Source organism: Bos indicus x Bos taurus, chromosome 4 (genome assembly GCF_003369695.1).
Source record: "Bos indicus x Bos taurus breed Angus x Brahman F1 hybrid chromosome 4, Bos_hybrid_MaternalHap_v2.0, whole genome shotgun sequence".
Taxonomy (NCBI): Eukaryota; Metazoa; Chordata; class Mammalia; order Artiodactyla; family Bovidae; genus Bos; species Bos indicus x Bos taurus.
In genome coordinates, this window is record NC_040079.1 from 107,092,984 (window position 1) to 107,120,288 (window position 27,305).

Below are 27,305 nucleotides of genomic sequence, written 5' to 3' on the forward strand. Positions count from 1 at the left end.
GCCCGGCGGTACCGCGGCACCGCCCACAGCGCTCCCCGGTCCGGCGGAGCGAGGCGGCGCGGCTCCCGAGCCATGGGGCGGCTGCTGGCGCTGAGCTTGCTGGGGATCGCGCTGGCGCTGCTGGGCGAGAGGCTCCTGGCGCTCAGGTAGGGGCTGGGGGCCCTCCCTGGTCCGCAGGGTCGGGATGCCGGGGCTGCGGGGGCGCGGGGACCCTCGTGCTGGGGCCCGGGGCCGGGGACGCTCTCTGCCGGCTCTGCTCCCTGGCCCGCCGAGCGCCACCACCCCACCCCCAGCCGCTCGCAAAACCCCACACAGTTTGGGCTGGATCGCGAGACTTCCTGGAGAGTTTACAAGCTTTTGCTGCTCACAAAGTTCTTTGCTACCTAGGTTGACGAGCTGTGCGAGTGCCGTGCAATTTACTCAAGGGCAAACCTCGTGCTTTAACTTGAAAACAACACTATTACTCATGCACTGAAACTTTAATTATAAAGATTTATTTCAGGTCACGGATCCTGCTTCTCTTTGGTGCCCAAACCAGCCTCTGTCTCTAACAAAGTTGTTCTCCATCCCTCCCCTGCCGCGTTGGAGAAGCTTCTTCCGCTCTCTAATCTTGGCGCGGTAGATCAAAAATACTTGAAATATTCAGCTACTGTTCTTACATCACTTCCTTATTTATCTCCTCGTCCAGGAACCGTGAAGCCAGAATGCCAAACAGGACACGCCTAGTCCTTCTCACATTTTACTTATTATTAAAAAAAAACGCGGCAGGCAGATGTCACAGTCTCCAAATTATCAATTCAAATTATATAAGCCTCACGCGAAAGAATTCCAGAAATGCTGAGCATCTGTTCTGTATGCTGTGCTCTCTTAGGCTCCTGTAATAGAGCAAGGCACCGTTCTTACCCTATTAAAGGGAAGGAGAGAAATAAGACAGACGGATAAACTAGGATGTTCAGTGTAGCAGTGTTAGGCTCGTGTGCGACTCTTTGCAACCCCACGAACTGTAGCCCGCTAGGCTCCCCTATCCATGGGATTCTCCAGGCAAGAATACTGGAGTGGACTGCCGTTCCCTTCTCCAGAAGATCTTCCTGACCCAGGGATCGAAGCCAGGTGTCCTGCATTGCAGCAGATTCTTTACCATCTGAGCTACAGGGACGATCAGGATGTTCAGGACAGGTACAAACCAACCCCTATAGGCTTAAGGAGGAAAAATGACAACTCCTGAAGTTGAAGCTCAGGAGGAAGAGACATTTGACATTGTCCTGGAAGGATGGGTGAAACCCAAGTGGGGAGGAAGGAGGCAGTCCCAGATGGAGGCTGGAGCATGAACAAAGGAGCTGATGTGGGGAAGTTTGGATCTGAGGGGAGCTTAAAGTTAAGGGATGATAACAGTAGGGATAGGTGAAGGATAGGTCTGGAGATGCTTATTAAAGGTATGCTGAGAAATTGGGGCCTGCTTTGATGGGCAAAAGGGAACTGTCGGTGTTTGCTGTGTGTGCTTTATTTTTTAAACAGGAACCTGTTTAAACTTTCTAAGCATAATCAGCTGGACTGTGTAGAGCCGACCTGGAGGCTGGATTGGAGTAGAGCAGTGATTCTCAGTCCTGGCTGTGCCTTAGGATCTTCAGGAGGCCTGCTGTCTGGACTGCACCCCCAGCAGTTCCAATCCTGTTGCTCTGAGTGGGGCCCAGGCATGAGTACTTTTTATTTTTAAAAATTCTCCTGATAATTCTCATATGAAGTTAGAGTTGACAAGTACCAGAATGGAGAGTAAAAAGACCTGGAGAAACTAGTTAAAGTATTGCAGTGTCTGGCCCAAACTCTGGAAGCCTCAGGGATGAGGGGTAGGTCAAAGGTGATGCTATAGTTTCCAGCTCAACTGGCTTGGCTGTAGCTTCATCTGCTCTAGAGAAACACCAGGAGAACAGTGTCTGTGCGACAGGAAGGGTCAGAGTTGGAGGAGGAACGTTCACTGGTAAGAAATGGACACACTGAGCTTAATTTTCATGTTATATAAATGACTGTCCTGTTCTGCAGAAGGTTATTGAGTTGGATGATTTTGTATGATCTATCCAGCTCCCAGTTTCAAAGACAAGACCATTAAAATTCACAAGCTTATTAGGTTATCCCTATAGTTCAAACCACCAGTGTTTCTATTAATTGAAGTTTTCTTAGTTTATAATTTTTTCTTCTTAATAATCATAAGGCTTTAAATTTAAGTCCCTTTGAATTGGTCCTGGGTGTTCTTTGGAAGGAATGGTGCTAAAGCTGAAACTCCAGTACTTTGGCTACCTCATGCGAAGAGTTGACTCACTGGAAAAGACTCTGATGCTGAGAGGGATTGGGGGCAGGAGGAGAAGGGGACAACAGAGGATGAGATGGCTGGATGGCATCACCGACTCAATGGATGTGAGTTTGAGTGAACTGTGGGAGTTGGTGATGGACAGGGAGGCCTGGCATGCTGCGATTCATGGGGTCACAAAGAGTCGGACACGACTGAGCAACTGAACTGAACTGAACTGAACTGAATGATAAATATGGTTGCAAACCTAAGAAAAAGTAGATAAATCTTATTTTTACAGACTGTACCTGATGGGTCATTTAAAATTTAATGTGTCTCTTCTTTATAAAGGCTTGACTATAATAAACTTTATTTAGCAGTGACGTCACAGGGTTGTAACCTCATTGGACAACTGAAGCCTCATATTGGCTGATGTGAGAAGGTAAGGGGAATGATGGATGGACAGATCTAGCAAAGAAAAATGCAAGACACCTAGTCAAACTGGAATGTCAGATAAACAACAAATCTTTTTTTTAGTATAAACATACCCCATGCAATATTTGGGATGTAATTATACTAAAATAGTATTCATTATCTATCTGAAATTCAAATTTAACTGAGCATCTCACATTTTATCTGGCAACCCTATAAGTGCAGAATCAAGTACCTACTGTTTACGAAGTTTGGTGGAGTGCTTAAATGCATAGCATTTCTCGTTTCAGTCCCTTAGAGTATTTTGAAAAGCAGCATGTTCCCACCTCCACAAAAAGAAAGGCTCTTCAAGAAACAGATTTTCGGTTTGTTTTTTTGCTCTCATCCGGTGCCTTCTATTTCATTATTCTATTTTCAGAGATGGTACTTTGGCACTCAAGGTTATTTCTCTCCCCCAAGGTGCCCACTTAAATTTCAACTTGGATTTCAGATAAGCAATGAATAATATTTTAGTATAAGTGTGTCATGGATAGATAAATGGAATCAGAGTTGTCTATTTCCTTCTGAACTGTAACTGGCTAATGTTCCCAGGGGAGGATGGCATATCATACCCAACTTTTCCACTCCTCCCTGCTGCTGCTGCTAAGTCGCTTCAGTCGTGTCCAACTCTGTGCAACCCCATAGATGGCAGCCCAACAGGCTCCCCCATCCCTGGGATGCTCCAGGCAAGAACACTGGAGTGGGTTGCCATTTCCTTCTCCAATGCATAAAAGTGAAAAGTCAAAGTGAAGTCGCTCAGTCGTGTCTGACTCTTAGTGACCCCATGGACTGCAGCCTACCAGGCTCCTCCATCCATGGGATTTTCCAGGCAAGAGTACTGGAGTGGGTTGCCATTGCCTTCTCCGCCCTAGTTGAACAATAAAGGGGAAAACAGAAATACACAAATGTCTCCAGGCCTGTGCTCCCTATTCCAAAGTACACAGCCTTGAATGAATCATAAGACTTAAGTGCATAAGAGACCTGTGCCTGAGCAGGAAATCCAGAAATAAGCACCTGAACTTTCGGCTTGTTGCCTGACATCTTTTATGACAAGTCCACCAAGAAGCTATCCAATGAACACTTCTGAAGGGGCAGCCTGTTTTTTAGCCATCATCCTCCTTATTTATTGTGTGACTACCGTGTGCTGGTCTTAAATGGCTGTGCTGGGTCTTCATTGCTCCACGGGTTTTCCTCTAGTTGCAGGGAGTGGGGGCTACTCTCTAGTTGCGGTGCACAGGCTTTTCATTGTGGTTACTTCTCTTAATGCAGAGCATGCGCTCTAGGTGTGTGGGCTTCAATAAGTTGTAGGACGTGGGCTCAGTTGTTACGGTTCCTGGCCTTTCGAGCACAGGCTCAGTAGTTGTGGTGCAAGCTTTGCCCCACAACATGTGGGAACTTCCTGGATCAGGGATCCAACCCATGTCTCCTGCATTGGCTGGCGGGTTCTTTACCACTGAGTCACCAGGGAAGCCCTGTGTGCTAGTCTTTGTGTTGAAAGTGTCAGCAGTTCTTTGCATTAAACTAAAACAAACATTTACTGACATTTGGAAACAAAGGCCTTTGACCTTCCTGCCTTCTCCCAGTCTTCATATCTGTCTTTATATTATATATTTCCTATAGTATATCTGATAAAACTGAAGTTTGGAGAAGCTAACTAGGTAGTTCAATAGTCAGTGCCAAACCTGTACCCCAAGCCAGGTCTTCTGATTCCAGATACAGTTTGCCCCGGTTCCCTGCAGCCTCCTCTCTTGTCTGCCATTGGAGCAAATTTTCCTCAGCTTTACAAGCCTGAGCACAAACTCTGAGTTAAGTAAGAGCATTACAGGGGATGAGGGAGTAAATTCCAAGGGGTTTTACAAGTCTGTATGTGAAAGATAAAGCCCCTGTTTGAATTTAAGTCTGCACTTAAAAGATAAAGCCCCACCAGTGGTTTGTAAATTCAAAGGCAGCGTGATAAGGAACAAACCTGGTAAGAAGACTGTGTCCCCTGTTGACACACCAACCTGGTGCATCTTTACTCTTACCACAAAATGAAGCAAGATAATCACTAACCACCCCCGTCTCATTCCATTTGGAAGGTAATGCCCTTTCCTGAGTGAAAGAAATAGAGAGTCCTTTCATGCTAATGACTGTTGGTTAAGGGTTCATGACTTATAGCCAGATAGCCTGAATTTTCCACTATTTACCTGACTGGTTGGCTTTTTATTCACCTTTCTGTGCCTCAGTGTCCTAATCTGTAGGATGGGGGTAATCATATTTTATGCTCCATATAGGGGCTGTAAAAAAATCAATGAGTTAATTCTTGCAAAATGCTAGGACAATGTCAGACACATAGTAAATGCTCAATAACTGTCACCTGTGATGATGATGTTGGAGCAGAGGTTCTTAGATTTTTGTGCTGCAGATCCCTTTGGCAGTCTGGTGAAGCCTTGACTTCTTCTCAGCATCATGTTTCTAAATGCATAAAATAAAATACACAGGATTACAAAGCCATCTTAAATACTAAGTTAATACTAACTTACTTAAATTCTACTGTCAAACTATTTGAAAAATCTAATGTAGGATATATTAAGCCTTAAATATATCTAGAGGTCGTTGAGTACCTAACAGTAGGTACTGTGAAGCTGAGATGAGTATAAATGGTATTTTGAGATATCTCCAACTGAAATGTTATGATACAACGTCTGCAGTTTCTGTTAGTGACAGTCACAGGTACTACCAGTAGAAAGCTCAGTGGTTGTTGCCTATACTCATCATCAGAAGAAACGCTCACTTTCAGTCGGAGGTTTAACTAAAGATGTGTTTTTCCCCCCATCTGAGTTCATAGACCCCTGAAGTTTACCCATGGACTCCATGAAATTAAGAACCCTGATGTTGGGACTTCCCCGGCGGTCCAGTGATTAAGAATTTGCCTTGCAATGCAGGGAATGTGGGTCCGATCCCTGGTTGTGGAACTGAGACCCCACATAAGGCCTATAGACCTAAACTGACCTGCCAGAGGTTATGCAGGCTTATCGCTATGACAGAAACATGATCTACCTCTTTCACTACTAGCACTTTCGATACATGTTAGCCCTTCTTATTACTGATTACCTTTTATCACCCATGAGTATCAGCAGCAGCATCCTCATCACCAGTATTAACTGCTACTGCTTATGTTAGGCTAAATATACTTGTTTTGCAATAAAAATTAATTTTAAAAAATACTTGTTTTCCCTTTAAGTCACTCCTGGGGCTCATAGATTTGAGATCTTTTTTTTTTTTTAACTGCTTAATTTAAAATTTTTGTTGGTTATTTTATTTTTAATTTTCTATTATGTCCATATATTTTATATATTTATTTTATTCATTTCTTTTTATTTCATTGCTTTATCGCTATGTTGTTTTAAGAAATTTACTACTATTTTAGTTATATGATTCCAAATACATAGTGATTAACATTTTAATTAGAAACTTTCATATTATATATATACACGTATTTGTGAACTGCCAAGATACATAGTTGCCACTCCGTTTTGGTAATTTTGAGTTATCCAGGCTGAGGTTTCTTCCATTTTGCCGAGAAAACAGTAGCCTTCCCCATATTCAGCGTCTAGAAGTCCGAAGAGGCAAGGATATGAATGGAAGAGAGACAGGTGACACACGGTCATTCTGGCTCTTAGAAGTGCAGTATGCGTGAACCACTTTGAAAAATGCAGACTGCTCCGTCAGCACGATTGTCGCTATTTGTGTACGTAGAGAACACAAAGAAGGTGAGGCGGTGAGAAGAGGGGAAGCCTTCAAGCAGCAGAGCCCAGATGTGCTTGTCCACCTTGCTTGGCGGGCTGCTGCTCCAGGGCGGGAAGCTAGAGTGAAGATGCTTTATCGAAGTTCAACATTTTCTCGTTAGTTCTTCACTTCTGTTTTTACAAAATGACAACAGCAAGTAGTTTTGCTAGAGTAGTTGGTGCTCCTCAACCTCTTAATAAGTATTTACGTGGCATCCCCTGTGAGCCAGGCTCTGAACAGTGCCATTTTCTCTCGGCCTGCTTTCAGTCACTGTGTCATTCTGCAGAGGGTCTGAGCAGTTTTCAGCTCCCCTGGGTCTTCTGGTTCTACATCTGAGGCTCTTCCCACAACAAAAGAGCTATGAGAAGTGGGACTTGGTGTCATGTTTATATTTGCATAGGAACGTGCATTGCGAGCTGTATTTGCTGGATTATTGGCTTCATTTTTTTTTTTTTTCATAAGGAAGGTTTTATTTTATAAATAGACTTCAGTTAGACACATTTAAATTTTAAAAGGGAAATGACATGAACATAATCATAGAAGCTGAAATGCATAGTTCTTTTTCTGGGTATAGTTAGAAAATCAGTTTATGTAAATGGTATGAGAGACAGTACTTCCATGTGAAAATCTGCCACATGAAATGGTCACATCCTGAGGGAAGAGCACAGTGGCCCAATTTATGGCCCATGTTCACATAGAGAACTCTGTGATATGCATTTTTATTTTAACTTTGGTTCTGGTGCTATTTTATGTTCCTACCCTTGTTTTCCATCTTCTCCTTTATCCGTTTTAGATTTGTGCTGTGTTTTTTTTTTTTTTTTTTGTATTGCTGTAAGCCTCTTTAAACCCTTTCTGCTACAAATCAAGGATACATAAACAGATAGATTTTTTTCTTTTTTAAACAGGAATCGACTTAAAGCCTCCAGAGAAGTGGAATCTGTAGACCTTCCTAATTGCCACCTGATTAAAGGAATCGGTGAGTCTGAGAAAATGCTTGTTACACAGCTCACATTGTTTGGCCACTAACACTAAAAAATTCACTAAGAGTATTTTGGCACATAATTACTGTTTATCAGAGGAAAAATCACATTAGATCAGCAAAACCTTTTCATCTCTTTTGATCTCATGTACCCTGTATTTCTTCTCTCTTACTCTCACTGTGATTTATTAATGATTTGTTCAACCCTATGTGTGTTGTTAGATTTCTTGCTTGTTTCGTGACTTTGCTGAACCATTTTTGTCAGGTCTGCATTCTTTGTCATGTGTGGCAACTGAATTCTATGTAACATTAGCCCAGGAGTGAGTTGGTGAAAGTAAGCCAGAAGGAAGAGAAGTTATAGAAAATAAAAATCTCCTAACAAAATCTCCACTTCCCACAAATATTACTCAGCTATAAAAAAGAATGAAAAATGCCATTTGCAGCAACATGGGTGGAAGAGAGATTATCATACTAAGTGAAGTAAGCCAGACAAAGACAAATATCATATGATACCACTTATATGTGGAATCTAAAAAATTACACAAATAAACTTATGTGTAAAACAGAAACAGATCCAGAGACAGGGACTTCCATGGTGGTACAGTGGATAATAAGCCACCTGTCAATGCAGTGTATACGGGTTCGATCTCTGGTCCAGAAAGATTCCACATGCCACAGAGCAGCTAAGCTGGTGTGCCACAAGTACTGAGACCACGTTCTAAAGCTCCTGAGCTACAGCTACTGAAGCCTGCGTGCCTAGAGTCCACGCGCCATAACAAAAGAAGCCACCACAATGAGAAGCCTGGGCACCACAGGAGTCCGCCCCGCTCACCACAACTATAAAAGGCTTGTGCACAGCAGTGAAGACCTAGCACAACCAAAAGTAAAGAAAGAATGAATAAATAAATTTTTTATTTTTTAAAAAAGAAATAGATCCCCAGACATAGAAAACAAACTTTTGGTTATCAAAGGGAAAAGGGGAGGTTGGGATAAATTAGGAGTTTGGGATTAATATATACACACTACCATATATAAAATAGATAAGCAATAAGTGAAACACAGGGAACCCTGGTGTGCTGCAATCCATGGGGGTGCAGAGAATCAGATACAACTTAGCGACTGAACGACAACAACAAGGTTGTGTATTGTGTAGCACAGGGAACTATACTCAGCATTTTGTAATAACCTGTAATGGAAAAGAATATATATATGCACATACAACTGAATCACTATGCTATATACATAAAACTAACACAACACTGTAAACCAACTATACTTCAATAAAAAGTAAATGATTAAATTTTTAAAAAATTTCCATCTCCCACAAAAATAACCTCAGACACAGAGTTTCTATTTTATCCTTTCTGGTATTTCCAGTGCAAATCCAAACAAATATATGCATATACATTTATATCTCTTTTTTCACAAATGACCTCTTAGTATAAAATTGTATTCTGCAACTTGCTTCATTCTGAACATGAAGAGATTTCCACATTAGCACTTGTAATAGACCTACCTCATTCTTTTTAATATTTGCATGTACCATTATGATTTAACCAGTTCCTTAATGCACATTGGAATGGTTGCGGTTTTTTGCAACTACAAGCACATCAGTGAACATCATCATGTATATAGCTCTTGCATCTTTTTTACATGAAGGATAGTTTTCAATAGTGAGATTATTGTTCAGTTAGCACATATATTTAAAGTGTTGATAAGTGTTTGCTAAATTGCCCTCGAGTTGGAACACGAATAAACTCAGGACCTCATATTTACAACCACATTCACTCCAGACAGGATTCATAATGCACTTCTGTCAAAGTAGTGGAACTTTTCTGGATCATACAAAGAAGGCCTCAATTTCATGCCATGCCATGCTCAATCATTTTAGTCGTGTCCAACTCTTTGAGACCCAATGGACCTCAGGCTCTCACCTGGCTTCTCTGTCCGTGGGATTCTCCAGGCAAGAATACTGGAGTGGGTTGCCATGTTTTCCTCTGGGAATCTCCCCGACCCAGGGATCGAACTCTTGTCTCTTGCATTGCAGACAGATTCTTTACTGCTGAACCACCAGGAAGCCAATTCATGGAACCTGTTAGTTCTCAGAGCAGCCTTTTCTACTTGAGAGTTTCTTTCTGGTTCTGCTCCCTCTCCTTCTCTATACATCTGTTTCCTCTGTGCTCTTGTCTCCTTTTCCCATTGCTACTTCTGTATTTTTTCCTAGTCCTGTCTCCCTTCACTAGACTCCTTGACGTCTTTCTCTTGGGGTTTCCCCTTTTTGTTTTTTGCCCAAACACTGAGCAGGAAGATACAAACTCGGTGTCAAATACCCAACTGTTGGATTGAAAAGGCCTATGCTGGATAATGCAGACTGTCCTAAAATTCAGGTTGTCTGAAGTCCTGAGAAACTCAGCAAATGCATCCTTCTTTCTGGCTGCAAGCAGGAAGAGCTCTTTGGAACTGGTCACTCAGCAGAAGCCAGATGGCAGCTGAGAGAGACCTGTTCAGGTTGGGAGGTTGAGTTAGCGATCCTGGAGGTTACTTTTGCTACCGAGTTAATAATTGTAAAATTATTAAATAGCCTTGCATCTGTGAAGCCCACCTTCTGTGGATTCAAGTCTCAGGGCAGATGACACTACAGGACAGACTGCCAAGTGCATTGCTGCTGCAGCTCACTGGGACAGAGAGCTCCTCGGAGAAAAACAAGTCCAACAACATTTGTATTCTGAACAGGCGTCCGACTGTGTTTGTGACCTTTATGTCGTGATGTGTGCGAGCTGCTGTCTGCAGTTGGGAAGAATGAGGAAATATGTCACCTGTGGCCCCTCTTGTGAAGCATTTAATGTCTCTGAGGCACTTCAAAAGGCAGTGGAGCGAAGACGTTGAATGATTAGAAGCACATTTGGGATACATTTTTAGATCTAATTAGAATTGTATTTTTCTTTTTTTTCCCTTTCTTCTTTACTTTTGCTCTCTGGTTAGCATACACTATGTGAACATTTGTTGAGTGCTATGTCAGGGATGCATAATGGTTAATAATAGCTTGTGGTGATATGTTTTTAACAATAGTTGCTTATTCATTGGTCTTTGACTACAAAGGATTAGTAGGGTATACTTTCCCATATGGGCAAAAGCAACTTCTCATGGTAGGCAGCAGGAATACAGGGGTTCTGTTTTTTAGTTTCCACTTTGGGAACAGTAGCAGCCACGCACTTGAGGCCAGCTACTACCTCCAGGAGGTACGACCATATCCCCTGCCCCACCCCTCCCCATCCACATCAAGATACGCACACAACACACACTTACACACATCAAGGCTACATTCATCATGACTGGAAATAAGCTCTTAGGTGCTTTATACATATCGTATCATCTCATGTCTGTTTTAATAAATAAATAACCACTGCCGCTGGAGAAGGAAATGGCAACCCACTCCAGTATTCTTGCCTGGGAAATCCACGGACAGAGGAGCTTGGTGGGCTACAGCCGATAAGGTCACAAAAGAGTCAGACATGACAGCAATCACCACCACACATCATACAGGATATGTGCCTTCAGGGAGGTCAGAAAGTAAGGTCACTACTTATTCCATTTTTTGTTTCTTTATTCCTTTCTAGTGTATCTAACAGAAACTAAGATTTGGCATAATATCTATATCTAAATAATAAAAAATATGCTTAAAGAGCTATTGAATTCTATTTGAAGTTTAAAACATTTTAAAATGTCTTTGAAAATGCTGGCATTCAGAGTCCTGTACTAAAAATTTTGAATGGATTATTTCTCGAGTTAATAAATCATTTTATACACTTGGTAGTCAAGGTTTTTATAACTGCTGCTTGAGAGATTTTTTTGTTTTTTAAGCATTAAAGTTTGTAGCTCTTATCATCAAGTACTTTGCAATTTACCTATGAAAAGGGAAGCAGAAAATCTCACTGTGTGAGATACGGATATATTTTTTGTTTTTCTTTCTATAACAGATAAGGATCTAAGGCTCAGAGAGGTTAAATTACTTTAGCAATTTTTTTTCAATATAGTATCTTCTCCCAGAGTCATTAACACATATATCTGATTAATAAACCAAAAAAGTGGAAAATAATAGGCTACATTACATTTTGGATACTCTGTTGGGTATGAAGGGCTGATCAGCTATTATAAAGTTACAGTAAGTAACTTACAGAAGAAAGAAATTGATTTTCTTTTATGTGACAGTCCAAAGACAAGCAAATGGCCTAGAGTTATTAGATGACTGTATTTCATGTGGTCATTCTGAGACAAAGGCTGATGAAGCAACACAGCTATCTTCAACGTATCATCTTGGTCCAAGACTAGAACTCCAGTTGTTGCCATTTCCCAGCAAGAAGGGGTAGAAAGAAAATTTACCTAGACATTTTTACTCTATTTTACCCAGTATTGCATACACCTTGTACTTTAATGTCTCATTAACCTGAACTCAGACAAACAGCCACCTTTATCAGCAAGAGAGACTTCTCTGATGGCTCAATCGGTAAAATATCTGCCTGTAATGCAGGAGAATTGGGTTTGATTCCTTGGTCAGGAAGATCCCCTGGAGAAGGGAATGGTAACCTACTCCAGTATCCTTGCCTGGGAAATCCCACGGACAGAGGAGCCTGGCAGGCTACAATCCCTGGGGTCACATAGGGTCCAATTCGAACGAGGAAGCACACACATGTTGCCATGTACCAGTAGCTGAACAGGAATAAGGGAAGTATGGATCCTGGGGAGGGGTTAGCCATCTCTGACACAGAGAATTGCTAAAAAAATAAGAAGGGATCAAAATCAGATGTGCTAAGTTACAAGACTTTCTAGAGAAAGATGGTTTGAAAGAGGTTTGAAAGAAAAGTACAACATATGAATTGATAAAGATCTTGGTGAAAGGCATGGAAGAAAACATTTTAAGGAAAAAGCCAATGTATAGAATCGACCACAGCTGGATTTACAAAGTCAAGTGTTCTCAAAAAGGAATCAAGGAATGGTTCTGACAGAGAAATTTCATTAAATGTTAGGTTGTATTTGTTTCTATGTACTTTTAAGTGAGAACAAAAGTCTTGAATCCCAGCTTCCCAGTTTGTGATCTTAACCTTTCAAAGGCTCAATATTCTCTACTCTAAAATAAGAGATAATATTATCACTTCTTAGAGTTAGGAAAATTATATGAATTAACATGTGTAAAGTACTTATAAGGAGCCTGGTACTTGGTGAACACAATATATGTTGATAGTTATAACTGTTACTACCAATGCTACTACTGTTTCTGTTATTGAATCAGAGGAGGAAAAACATCTCCAGCTTTGACTACTTTTACAATAATCATACTGAAAGGGTGTTATGAGATGATAAAGGCCTACTGTTGTATTGGCTACAGAAGGGAAGATGGGGGAGTAGATCTGGAAAATATTCTAAAGAAGCTACAGATATGACTTTTCCCCCTTGAAATTAGGCAACAGGATGAAACAGAAGTTGCAATGGGTCGAAGTGAACATATCTTTTAAAAACGCTGCTCTCTTCTTGATTATTGAAAGAATATGTTTTGTAGAAATTTTTAAAACAAAGAAAAGTTTAAAGAGTAAAAGGAAAATCACTCAACCCAAAATCCCACCACCCAAAAAAACATGGTTAGTTTTTTTTGTACATATCTTTTCTTTGCTATGTGTGTAGGCATGTACACATTGAAATTGTCTTAAATAATTTTTCAAGAACAACAAATTTTAATTAATTGAGCTCCTACGAAATGGATCTAGAAAGCAGCACTTGGGCTAGAATTCTGTGTGCACATGTGTGTTCCTATGTTTGTGTTTTTGTGTGTATATGTGGTAAAGGGTTCCTTGGTCTTTGCTCTTTACCAGTTGAGAAGCACCATGGAACTTTTGGTGGTTATCACAGACCCAGTTTTGAATCTGCTGAAAGCATAGAACCTTTTTCACAGAAGATAGCTGTACATGTACAGGACATTTTGCATTGCAGAATTTCAGAGGGCTCATAGAGTCTTTAAAACCCATTTGTGGCTCCACAGACCCAAGGTTAAGAACTCCTCCAGCACACTGTGCTTAGACATAGCTCTCCACTTTCTGAGACAATAAGCATATGGGTCATCTTTATGAAGTGAAGTTCTTGACTTTTTCTTTTTTTTTGCTTTTCTCCACTGTGATGGAACAAGCAACACTAGAGGCAGTGCAGCTAAATGCAAACTCAGGAAGCAAAACCCAAATAGCTGGATAGGTGCTGTTTGTTTTTGACAACCTAGAAATAGTCTTGGAGACATACTCTGGAGAGGGCTTAAAGGGGAAGACTGAATTTTGTGGACTCAAAGAATGCGTCATGATTTGCCTTAATCTAAGCCATTTTTCTTCTTTTCTGTGTTTGGGTCTATTATCTGTCCATGGAATTTACACAGTGAGACCACTGGGAAGGTCTTATGTCTAATTATTTGCTGTGCTGTGTGGAGTGTACTGCAGACAATCAATAAACAATCAATAGTAATTGTAGTCTGTCTCAGAGACTGCGTTGAAGCTTCAACTGGCTTTAGGTGCATGGTATTTTTCATTAATTTTCTTTTGCCAGTTTTTTTTTTTTAATCTAAAACCTAAATTTAAAGATTAAACAGAAAGCTCTTTGCTTATGAGATCGAACAGACATTGTTTTTTAAAGAGGGACTATATAATCCCAGGTGTTTTATCTCTGGTAATGAGAGAAATGTCTGTGCTTGCTTCAGACTGAATGAGCCGAGAAAGGGACAAGATATTTGCATGGTTAAATGATGATGAGTCCTTCATTCTGAAAGTAATAGTCCCCTGATGGCAATTACTTTTGTATAGACATCTGGCTGTTTATCATAAGAGTAGGCAGATGTCAACTTTTTTGGTCTCATAGCTAGAAATGTAGTGATTACTTGACTTTGATTTGAATAAACATAAAATATCTAACATTTGAAGTCAGAAGTTCACTGCAGGAAAAGATTTGGACTGACGTTTATTAAAGCGAGTGGTTCCTTGGAAGAAAAAATCAGAACCGTGCTGAAAGATAGACACTGATAAAGTAAACAAAGCTCTACCTAACAAATCACAGAATTTGAACATGACATCTATCTATTTCTTGAACTTAACAGAAGCCGGCGCTGAAGATATTGACATACTTCCCAACGGTCTGGCTTTCTTTAGTGTGGTGAGTATCTTCCTTCTCCGTCTCAGTGGAAGAAATACAAGAAAGTTTGATGAGGCCTGCAAAGCAGTCACTTGTTTTTAAAGTTCCTCACTTTCAAAATTATATTCTGAAAACAAAAGACAGGTCAAACAGGATCTTGGAAATTTACCTCCCGCTTCTCTAAATATAGGGATGAAAACGTCTTTGCCCCTTGACTTATTACTCTTTATGTCCCCACTGCCTTGCACTAAAATATTCCAGTGCAATCTGTGTTTGTTATTAAAAATGATATCTGGAGCATGACTGTGGACATTGATAATACATTATGCTATTTTAAATGCAGCATATACCTTTCTTTCCATTCAACATTCAATTTAAAGCTAGCATTCTTGCTGTTATTTATTTTTGAACAATATATTAACTCCCAAAGAAAAAGCCAGTGCTTTTTCTTTCTTTTCACTGCTGAAAGGTCTATATCATCACTGGAAAGTCATTGACTGAGTTTACCCTTCACTTTTGCCTTAATTTTTATAACCTGAAAAGTAACAATCTTTTCAGGCATGTATTTTAAAGACTTTCAAATGGATTGGCCAGAGTGATGCTAGGTTATACCAATATGCATTCTAATTGGAAAACCGTATGTGTGGGCCAAAGAGGAAGTTCTGCCTCTCTCTCCTCCCTAGAATGGGCCAACGTGATGGACCTCAGCATCTTCATGGGTTCCATTTTTCTTGAGAAAGAAGAATCCAACTTTGGGACTTCCCTGGTGGTCTAGTGGCTAAGACTCCTTGCTCCCAATGCAGGGGGCCCGGCTTTGATCCCGGGAACTAGATCTTCGTACCACAACTAAGAGTTTGCAGGCTGCAACTAAGATCCAGTGCATCCAAATAAATAAATATCTTTTAAATAAAGAAAAACGTATCCAACTTTGAAGGCAGCCTGTAGGTATTCTGTTCCCTCTCAGCAGCCATTATTTTCAGACTCTGAGACTCAGGGAAAGATGTGAAAAACTTGGAGATGCTTAGAAGACAGTAGCGACACTAACAAAATAGCTGTCAGACTTATGAGAAAGGTGAGAGAACGCAGCTTAGATGAGAATGAGGGTTAGAGCACTCTTCGGGTTCTTGATGGTTCTTATGTGAAAGCCTGTGAGCAGCTGCTTGTTTACCATGGAGGAAGAAAAGAAATACTGTAAGTTTTGGCAGAAGCTTGGATATTTATATTAAATTTTCAAACTACAACTTTAAAAGAAAAATTGTAGTTAATTACCACTCACAATGAGTAAAATGATGTTTCTGGGAGGACTCTGGGTTTGTGTAGAAGCATGTGCTTGCACATGTGGCTTACAGTCTTAGGGAAAAGCGCTGAAATTCCTCGTCAGCATTGTACATAACCAAAGACACAAATATCTAGAGTAAAGGAGAAAGCAGTTGCTTGTCCCCCCCCCCCTTTTTTTTCCCCAAAGAAGCTGTTCTTGGGTAATCCAGAAGTCATCTATTTCAAGATTTTATACCCATAAAAATAAATCTGAATTAGGAGAAGCAAGGTCTTCAAATACGTAAATCGACAGCCATTTTTAGTTGAGAAATCTAATATAGTCACAATGATCTTGTAGTCAAGTCAACAGAATTTCTTCTGCATGATTTTCTTTTATCCTTCCTTGGTTATATGACTTTTTACTGATTTAAAATGATTTACTTTCATTTTACTGATTTTAAAAATTTACTCAGCATTGTCTCTAATATTTCCTAGTATGTTGCTCCTTTCTAAATGAATAACTCCTACATCATGGCATTTGTTTATTCTTCCAAGCACTGTAGCCCATTAACCCATCCCATTCAACAATTAGGGGCAACCTCAAAACTAACACCACATTTAATGAGGACTTGGATGACATAGAATAGAATAGAGATTTAAATGACAGTGTAAATGTACTTGAAACTGCTGAACTGTACACTTAAAAATAGTGATAATGGTAAATTTTATGTTATGTATATTTTATCACAAGTGGAAATAAAATTTTAAAAAGAGATAAAAACAGGTTTAAATGATATCTTAAATTAAGATAATTATGGAGTGTTACTGGGGCTTCCCTGGTAGCTCAACTGGTAGAATCTACCTGCAATGCAGGAGACCTTGGCTAAATTCCTGGGTTGAAAAGATCCCCTGAAGAAGGGTTAGGCTACTCTTTCCAGTATTACTGGGCTTCCCTGGTGGCTCAGAGGGTAAAGAATCCGCCTGCAATGCGGGAGACCTGGGTTCCTTCCCTGGGTTGGGAAGATCCTCTGGAAGAGGGTGTGGCAACCCACTCCAGTATTCTTGCCTGGAGAATCCCCGTGGACAGAAGAGACTGGCAGGCTACAGTCTATAGGGTCACAAAGACTTGGACATGACTGGGCAACTAAGCGCACATGAAGAGTTATTACATCCCTGGCAGAGCTTCCTGCGCATCGACACTCTATTGTTTATGGTACGTTGATAAAGAAGAGAGATTATTAACCACTGAACTGTCAGTGCCGTGAAACAATGGCATAATCCAGTTTATTCTGTTTGCTGGATCTTGAAGTTGTATTATTTGATAGATATTTTTTAATTGGAGAAAATGTGTATTAAATACAATTTAAGCATAAAGTAAGGTTTGGGGGTAGGTTTTTGGACTTCGCTGGTGGCTCAGATGGTAAAACATCTGCCAACAATGCAGAAGACCCAGGTTTGATACATGGGTTGGGAGGATCCTCTGGAGAAGGAAATGGCACCCCACTCCAGTACTCTTGCCTGGAAAATCCCATGGATGGAGGAGCACGGTAGGCTGCAGTCCATGGGGTCGCAAAGTGTTGAAACTTGGAAAGATATTCTTTTAAATTTGCATAAAGTATGACTTTAAAATTTTAAAAGAGAAAAGACCTCAATTATTTCAGTGAGTGCTGAACAAGCATTAAATAAAATTCAATTCTCATTCCTGATTAAACCCTCAAAAAAAAAAAAAACTAGAAGTAGAAGGAAACTTCCCAGAAACCTACAGCAAACATCATTCTTAGTGGTGAAACATTCACTGCCTTCCCATTAACGTTTAGAAAAGGAAGAAACTGCCCTAAAATGCTGTAACCATCAGTAATCTACTAATGTTTTTAATAACCCAAGAAAACAAGAAAAAGAAATACGATGTAGGAAGAAGGACAAAACTGCCATTAACTTCAAGCGTGATTACTTGTTTTTCTAAACAGTCCAGGAGATTAAACTGACAGACTCTTAGACCTAATAGGAAGTTCAGTGAAATGGTTGGATTCAAAACGAACATATAAAACTCAATGACTTTCCCATGCGCTAGGAAAAACCAAATCGAAATGTAGTAGCAGTAATACTACTACTACAGCTACTATTAATAAGATTTCATTTGAATAGCAACTTGATTTCTGAAATTTATACATAAAAATAAATGAGCAGATATATTTAAGATTGTTTTGTAAAGGTAAAGCAATGTGGTGTGGGATAAATATATAGTATGTATAAATACATATATAGTATATACTAATATATATGTAATGAATAAAGCTGTAGTAATTAAAAAGTTGCATATTAGCACAGAAATAGGGCACAAGTCCCCAAATAGACCAATATGTAAACAAGGATCTAGTACATGATAAAAGCAACATTTAGAATCAGTGGGGAAAGGACAGCCTGAGTACCTGCCATGCACTGACAAAGTTCCAACGGGGAGAGGATGGATATGTGTCAGAGAGCAGTTTATTCCCTCCCTCAACTCTGAGTTATCTCATGTCCACCAACCTTCTGGTTACCCTCTGAGGAGACTAAACCCCTCATCTCTGTCTCAACTCAGAAATATCAGTCCATGGGGTGGCTAGAGTCAGACACAACTGAGTGACTTCACTTTCACTCATTGGAGAAGGAAATGGAAACCCACTCCAGTGTTCTTGCCTGGAGACTCCCAGGGATGGGGGAGCCTGGTGGGCTGCCGTCTATGGGGTCGCACAGAGTCGGACACGACTGAAGCGACTTAGCAGCAGCAGCAGCAGCAACTATAAATAAGTGATACTTTGGCTAAAGGTGCTGGCATAAAGCTAGAAACACAAAGAAAGCAGAGATGAAACAATAAGAAAATAATAATTGGGGGGTGGAAGGCTGAAAGCCAAACAGTATAGTTGCTACTTTAGTCCATAAAAATACTTAAGCCTTTATATTTAACTTTTGCTCTGTTTTCAAAAGGGTCTAAAATGTCCAGGCCTCCACAGTTTTGCACCAGATAAGCCTGGAGGAATACTAATGATGGATCTAAATGAAGAAAACCCAAGGGCACTGGAATTAAGAGTCAGCCGTGGATTTAATTTGGCTTCATTTAATCCACATGGTATCAGCACTTTCATAGACAGTGGTAAGAACTGATGAGCTACCAACATTAAAAAAAAAAACAAAAACAATGGTTTGCAAATAACTGGAAAATAGATTTGGATCATATCTGTATAAGAGAACAATTAACTCATGAATTGTTTCTATATCCTTCATACAAATAAGTCCAACATTCCCTCTTCAGCTGGCAGTAAGTTATACTACATTTTGAAATTTCTAATAGTTATTAATTATACCTGAAAGAATGTTTAGATTTCATAACCTTTTCATATATCTATTTTCATTGCATTGAAAAAGAGCTATATTTCTAAGTTAAACTATAAACAGATTATCCATGGATTCTGTATATGGAGTGAGAAACACTCTTTCTTAAAGGTCAGGAGACCAATGATCAGAAATAAGACTAGACAGACAGTGATGGGAAAGATAGGGAAGAAGAATGATCTGTTAGGTCCTCTAACAGCTTATACATTCAGCCTTTCCTTGCCTGTGGTATTTAAATGTCAGTGTCTACCCAGAGGTCCTGTGGTTATATCTTGTAAATGAACTCTGTTCTCTCATTTTTTAGATGACACCGTTTATCTCTTTGTTGTAAACCACCCAGAATTCAAGAATACAGTAGAAATTTTTAAATTTGAAGAGGAAGAAAATTCTCTTTTGCATCTAAAAACAATCAAACATGAGCTTCTTCCAAGGTAATTAGTCCTTTTGTTCATTCTCAGATTTATTGCTGCCTTTTTCAGATATTCCATATCATGGTCCTTTCATCTTTTGTAAGAGTTGAAATACATACATACATACATACACACACACACATAAACAAATACATATATTTATATGTATATGTGTATGTATAGTTTCCTTGCAACTTTACTTTTCATTAATATTTACATGAATGTAAAATTTTGAATGAAACCAGTATTTTAGCCATGGCAAAATTACATTATCCAAACTCAAGTCAGTATTGAAGTGATTAAATTGTACACAGATTTTTAACCCCCAAGAAAGAGCAAATGCACATCCTTTCAAACTGGGAAATATAACAGGTTCATGAGACTTTTTTAGGTCCCAGAAAAACTTGCTCAGAATTTCTACCATGACAACCACTAACTGAATTTATATTCATATAATCTACTAAATAAAAGACGCAGGAATTGTATGGTTTCAGAGTTTTCTGTTTTAGTCTATACTGTAGAGATTAATTGTCCCTTAATTTGAAGAATGGGCTTCCCTGGTGGCTCAGCGGCAAAGAATTTGCCTGAGATGCAGGAGACGCTGGTTCCATCCCTGTGTCAGGAAGATCCTCTGAAGGGAATGCCAACCCACTCCACTATTCTCACCTGGGAAATCCCACGGACAGAGCCTGGCAGGCTACAGCCCATGAGGTCGCAAGAGCCAGCCGTGACTGAGCGACTAAACAGCAGTAGTTTCCTTGCAGAGCAGGGAAAGTTGACGTCAGTGTTCTATGCAGACTCGCTTGAGAAATGAGGAAATGCTGGCCCACAGGGGATTTGCTTTTCAGAGCCGTCTGGAGAGTAGAAGACAAACCTCACCATTGTTCCTTCTGTCACCTTCCATTTCAGATGACTCATCACACAAATAATAATAATACCTGTCCTGCCAAGGAAGAGTAGCCTGCTTTATATGGAGTTTGTATGCTTAGTATGGAACTAACATGAAATGTTTTCACAAGGTAGCCATGGGCTCCTGGCCCTACAGAATTGGAAGTGCATCACTACTTCAAGAACACAGCTGGTTGATGAATATTTTTAATGTCTACTTCTCTGTCTAGAACTTAAGTGTGTCGCTGCCAACAGTTCTTCCAAAAATTCACTTCCTAAGAAATAGGAGCTTAAGTGCCCTCCAGGCAGCCTTTGCTTTAGGGAGCTCTTTCAGAAAGAGGGGACCCACCTTCCCTGTAGCTCTGTTTTTTCTTTAACAAAGGGGAAAGCCGCTTTTTCAGAAATTTTTGCATAGGGTAATTGGAATTTAAATTTAATAACACCCTTACCTAACTGGTTTTAAAAATGTAATTGTTTTCAGCATATAAATCTCTCACCTGAAGCACCGCACTATGGCAATTTCATCATCCGTCTATCTGGAAGTGTTTATTGAGTGCCTGTTCATTCTCGGCAGGTCGGCTTTGCGAGTCAGGTAGAAATTGAACAGTCAACCTTAGTTTGACTAATAACTAAGCAAAGGAACTCAAGAAAATCCAGCAGCTGAGAAAATGGAAGCTAGGTAAATGCTATTGACAGCCCAGCCAGCTCACCAGCCCGTGAGGCTCCATCAAGCTTGTACTGTGGATAGCTGTGCCCTTCCACAGTGTTCTTAAACCTTACATTTCTTGCTGTCAAAAAAAAAACACACTCTGTTGGCACAAAGTTCTTTATTCTTTGATAATAATCCTGCCATAATTGCTAAATGATCTGTCTTCAGATTACTTGGTACCATACAAAATTGTTCTCCTGCAAATGATATTATAGTAGGTTACATATGACTATACCCATGTGATCTTAGCTGAGCTTTTCCTAGGGAACCTCTTACCAAAAGTTTAAGGCACATATTGTGTAAACCTTCTGGATACTTAATCTTTAATATGGAGACCAACTGGCTTTTCATTTTCTCTCACATGTTATTTTTCTCTTCCAGTGTGAATGATATCATAGCTGTTGGACCAGAACATTTCTATGCTACCAATGACCACTATTTCTCTGATCCTTTCTTAAAGTATTTGGAAACATACTTGAACTTACACTGGACAAATGTTGTTTACTACAGTCCAAATGAAGTTAAAGTGGTAGCAGAAGGATTCGATTCAGCAAATGGGATCAATATTTCACCTGATAAAAAGTATGAGCTCTTATAGAAGTATTTTCATTTCTCTTTAGCCGTGGTGCTGGGTGAAATTCTTTACTTTGCTCTTTTTTTTTTTTAAGGCAGAAATAGCTTACCTGTTATTTTTGGTCTATGATAAATATATGTGATAACTATTACTATAATACTATAATATTATAATACATATATGTAATATATTATTGGCCTTCCAAGGTTACTGGGCTTCCCAGGTGGCACAGTGGTAAAGAACCCACCTGTCAATGCAGGAGACACAAGAGATGCAGGCTTGATCTCTGGGTCAGGAAGATCCTCTGGAGTAGGAAATGGCAAACCACTCCAGTATTCTTGCCTGAAAAATTTCATGGACAGAGGAGCCTGGCAGGCTATAGTCTGGGGTTGCAAAGAGCTGGACATGACTGAGCACAAAGGAGAGCTTATAATTTATTATTAAATATATATATATATATAATGTTTTATATAAACATATGTACTATATATTTATATATAATATATAAATATATATTTATATACAGTATTTAAATTTGGTCTATATCATTATGGGCTTCCCCATTGGCTCAGTGGTAAAGAATATGCCTCCCAAGCAAGAGACATGGGTTTGATCCTGGGGTTGGGAAGATCCTTTGGAGAAGGAAATGGCAACCCACTCCAATATTCTTGCCAGGGAAATCCCATGGACAGAGGGGCCTGGTGGGCTATAGTCCATGGGGTGGCAAAAAAGAGTCAAATAGGACTTAGAAGCTAACAATGACAGCAACTATATCATCATAGAATTTAATTTTATAAATGTAAATTTTTATAAAATGGGTTCATATTTATATATACATATTTAAATATAAGGTAGATGTTTTTCTTTTAAATAAATATATTATTGTTTTATTGGCTTTTATTGTTTTATTCCATTATAAGGATGACTGTAAACTAGCCAATTCTCTATGGATATATACGATTTTCTTTTCTGTACAAAATACATTTTTTATTTTTCTTTTACCACTGAAACTTACCCATATATTTTTAAGGAAGAACCTCCCCCCAAGGGAGAATGACAGCATAATGGTTAAATCTTCAGATTTTGGAGTCATATAGACTGAGGTTCAAATGCCTACTGGGTATTGGCTAAATCTGGAGCTATGAGCCCCTTCCCTCTGCACATTTGTACAAGTGTTTCTGTAGAACAAACTCCTCAAAATAGAACTACTCACTCAAAGAGTGATCCTTTTAAATGTTCACTTTTATAGTGCCAAATCCACCCCCCCAAATTCTTTCATTTTTATATGTCCAGCTCTAGTTTATAGAAAGGATATTTTCCCCTTTTACTAGGTTAGCGCATTGAACAATTTAAACTACTACACATATAACATGAAATAAATCTGCCATCCTTGACAACTACATGTCTTTATTTTCATGACAATTTCTTCTTTATTGTTGATTACAGAAAATGGATGTAGAGTCTTTTAAATTGTCTGTAACTGACCCAATCCTACCTCTCCCACCAAGTCTGTTTTTCTCCCCGACTCTCATCTTTCAATTATGAGAATCAAACTTTCCAGTCACTCACGCTGAAAATAATAATAACAATAGGGGGTGCAGCTCTACCTCTCCTCTGACCATTCCTACCCAGCCGTTGAGCAGGGCACAGGGGTTCTGTGTGTGGCTCCTCAGCCCCTCTTCCTTTCCACTGGCACTGCTTGGCTCGGGCTCTCACTCTCACTTTCTTCCTATTTGTTCTCAGTCCACTTCCATTTTTTTTTTTTGTACCATTGCCAATTTTGTCCTTCTGTGTCCCACTGCTCTTCCCAGACCTCCGGAAGAGGGACCTCTGTCCGCTTCACCTTTGACTCCTCACACTGAGCCCAGCCAGGCACAAACCACATGCTTAGTGATTGCTGCACAGAACAGACCATCACACTCCAGAAATTCAGCGGACCCCAATTGCTTATCAGATCAAGGCAGGCTAAAGGGCTAGACTTTAACAGGCTAGCTCCAACCTCTCCTTTCTACTGTTTTCATACTTTACTATGCCTTACACAGGAGCTCGGTGTTTTGCAAACCTGCCTCTTTCATTCTTGCCCCTGTGTCTTTGCGCACGTGTTTTCTTTTGCCTAAAAGATGCTTTGTCCTCATAGCCTCAAATCCAGTCGTTCGGTCCATGTCCACTGCAGATGCCCCTTTCTTTGTAAGCCCTTCTGTTTTTTCAGGAGTTAGATATTTCTTCAGTCCCTAGATGCAAAATATGTCTTATGGTACCACCATGCTGTATTATTTGTTTAATGTGTACAGGCCATCTGATCACCACAACACACTGTAAACTTTTCAGGAAAAACAGCTGTTGTCTTCATGTTTATATCTGTCACAATACTGAGTTCATGGTTTTACCCATTATAATTGCTCAGTAGAACAGTTGCCATGGAACAGTCAATTCATCGAGGAAGATTATGGTAAAGCAGTCCATTAACTCACCCTCATAGATATGTATCTCTAATGCTTGAATTTCTCAATATGTTAATAAATATGTCTTCTGTTTTATACCAAATATTTCTACATGTATATGATGCCTTGAAATATCAAATTATATGGTGGAATATAAAAGCTTTTTTTTTTTATTTGTTTTATTGCCCTTCAGTGGCAAATATCACAGACTTTATACATTTTTAAAATTTATTTATTTTTAATTGGAGGATAATTGCTTTACAATGTTGTGTTGGTTTCTGCCATACATCAACATCAATCAGCCGTAGGTATACACGTTTTCTCCCTCTTGAACCTTCTTCCCACCTTCCACCCCACAAACTTGATATTTTAAATGCTACCCTATATTATTTTTCCTTACCAATCTTTTGAAAAATAATTTAACAATTCCATGACTGTTGTAGCAGCACTGAATTGATTTTGAAAGCTTACTTTTAGATAAAAATTAACCTTTATCAGGCTTTCCTTGAGGGCCCATCATTGATTAACTTCTTGGCAGGTTATTAAGACTTATTATTCCCACTGTGTTAATGAAGTTTTATCTTGGCTTGGAGCTCTAACCAGTGTGTCCTTCCTGCAAAGGTACATCTATGTTGCTGATATATTGGCTCATGAAATTCATGTTTTGGAAAAGCACCCTAATATGAATTTAACTCAGTTGAAGGTAAAATATTTCTTTCTATATCTAAAGTTGACATTAATCTTGAAATTACATAGTCATACTATATTATAAAAATACCTCTCTTAAAACAGAATAGCCAGTGTTGCTATTCTGTTTTTTTCACTTCTACCTGTCTGTAATTGACCAAGTCTCTTGTTTCCCAAAGTCACAAGAACTGACTGATTTCATGCAGCAGTATGTTGGGAGGGCTATTTGCATCAGAGTTAGAGCCCACTCCATGAGGTACTGATGGCACCCGATGAATTCCAGTAAGAAATTTTCACAGTTGAAAAGACTAATAGATGAATTCCGAAATGAAGATTTATGCAAGTTGTCAGTTCTTTCAATAATAGATAAAGGTGGAAATTGGGTTCCACACCATTATTATTTTCTTCCTGCTTGACAACACATATTTTAGATTGATGAAGAATTTCTTATTTGAGTTTCTTGAGCTAACCGATCATTGTGCATCTTCTAAAGGGGGAAAGGAGTTCATTTTTTAGAGAGATTGATTATTGCCCTAACTTTCTTAATTCTAGGAAGAATGAAAATGACTCTAAACCAGTGTATTAAATTTATTTTATGCAATATTGGTGTTAAAGGGTGGAAGCAGGAGATGGGTATAATTTACCCACATGCATAGGGGCAAGAAAGGTTAGCCCTAAATTATCTAATCGAGGTTTCTCATGACATTTAGATGCTGACGTTTTTTCGTTTGGAAGGTACTCAAGTTGGATACCCTGGTGGATAATTTATCTATTGACCCTTCCTCGGGGGACGTCTTGGTAGGCTGTCACCCCAACGGCCAGAAGCTCTTCGTGTATGACCCGAAGAATCCTCCCTCGTCAGAGGTTTTTATAAGTTTTATTTTTTAAACCTTAATTATTCAAACCCTTTTGAACTAATAATACAATAAACTGTCCCAGGGATGGTCCGTTTAGTCCTTTTAAACCAATAATACAATAAATACGTGGCGGTTGGCTTCGTAATTGCTTTAAGCCAATAATTGGCAGAATTTCACATTGTTCAAATACTTTTAGAAAGGTAATCTTTTGATGTATTAAATGATGGCAGAAGCTAGTCAAAAGATCTTTTTTCTAAAGATGTGCCCTCCTCGTGTGGTATACTGGCAATTTTTTAAATACCTGACTTATTGTCAGCTCACTGCATGACACGACTTTTGTTCATGCTAAAGTAGGCACATTAGTGTGGAAGTTTTTCTATTAATGCTCAATTACTGTAATAACACTCAATCTGGGGTTGGCATGCAGTCACTAGATGGCTTAAGAAAGTACTTTCTTTGAGGTTTTAACAAAGTAATTTAAACATTAAAAAAAATTGCTAACTGCTATTTGCAACAGCATGTCCTCTTAATCACTGTGTCTTTGTGCAAGATTATTGATGACTGAGTGATATGGGTGGATGGTGGTTTATATTAATCCTTCATATCTCCTGAATAGGTTCTCCGCATCCAGAATATTTTATCTGAGAAGCCTACAGTGACTACAGTTTATGCCAACAATGGATCTGTTCTCCAGGGAAGTTCTGTGGCCTCCGTGTATGACAAGAAGCTGCTCATAGGCACTTTATACCACAGAGCCCTATACTGTGAGCTCTAAATGGTCCTTCTGGTATGCAGGTGTGCTAGCATCTCAACAACTAATTTTCTATGAATTGCTAATTCTGAGGGAATTTAACCAGCAACGTTGACCCCCAAATGTGTGACATACATAGTAAATTTATTTCGGCAATGAAAGAACCCCTTCAGTTCACATAGCACTTTTAACATAAAAAGAAAGTGAACAGTTTTTAAAAATGCCAAGTAAAGGTAAGAGAAGAAAGCTGCTTTCAGCTAAGTGAATACACTCTGCACAAAATAAGCCTCATGTCTGCCTTTCAACTGCCAGAGCATGAATTCCACTGAAACAGGGTAGATTATATTTCCTTAAAATGTGAGTGACCTCAGCTCCACCAGTGTGACCACTATGACTCAGAACTACTGATACATAACATGTTTTGATGTCTTATACTTACATCTTTGTTTACTATTAAAGAGTTGGAGTTACAGTAAAGACTCACTAAAATCCAAGTTTTGTCTGTGCTTAATTCTCATGGCATATCCTCAGCAGAAAGTGTCCACTTCCTTGTGGGGTTTCCTTGGGAGGGACAGGCATAACAATGCTAATTTTTCTCATTAAATCTGAAAAGTAAGCCTTTTATTTGAATTAAAAAAGAACAGCGAATTAATTAAATATGGTAACTGGAATTCTCAATTAGTATGGAGTATTCTATCTGCT

General features: G+C 39.3%; 1 protein-coding gene across 1 annotated transcript; it reads left to right on the forward strand.

The window, feature by feature from the left end:
* PON2 (paraoxonase 2) lies at window positions 1–27,097 on the forward strand. The gene is made up of 9 exons (XM_027540123.1): window positions 1–146; window positions 7,426–7,496; window positions 14,623–14,678; window positions 18,882–19,047; window positions 19,591–19,717; window positions 21,675–21,875; window positions 24,930–25,011; window positions 25,731–25,859; window positions 26,469–27,097. The coding sequence occupies exons 1-9, from the start codon at window positions 73–75 to the stop codon at window positions 26,625–26,627; spliced, it is 1,065 nt and encodes a 354-aa protein (XP_027395924.1). The 5' UTR covers window positions 1–72; the 3' UTR covers window positions 26,628–27,097.
* Window positions 27,098–27,305: the final 208 nt, after the last annotated feature.

What these genes read in the sequence shown, in the direction of transcription:
- PON2 (XM_027540123.1), top strand. Translation starts at nt 73, where the DNA reads ATGGGGCGGCTGCTGGCGCTGAGCTTGCTGGGGATCGCGCTGGCGCTG. An exon ending in GAGAGGCTCCTGGCGCTCAG is followed by an intron (nt 147 to 7,425) that starts GTAGGGGCTGGG and finishes TTTTTTAAACAG; the next exon opens with GAATCGACTTAAAGCCTCCA. An exon ending in TGAATTTAACTCAGTTGAAG is followed by an intron (nt 25,012 to 25,730) that starts GTAAAATATTTC and finishes TTCGTTTGGAAG; the next exon opens with GTACTCAAGTTGGATACCCT.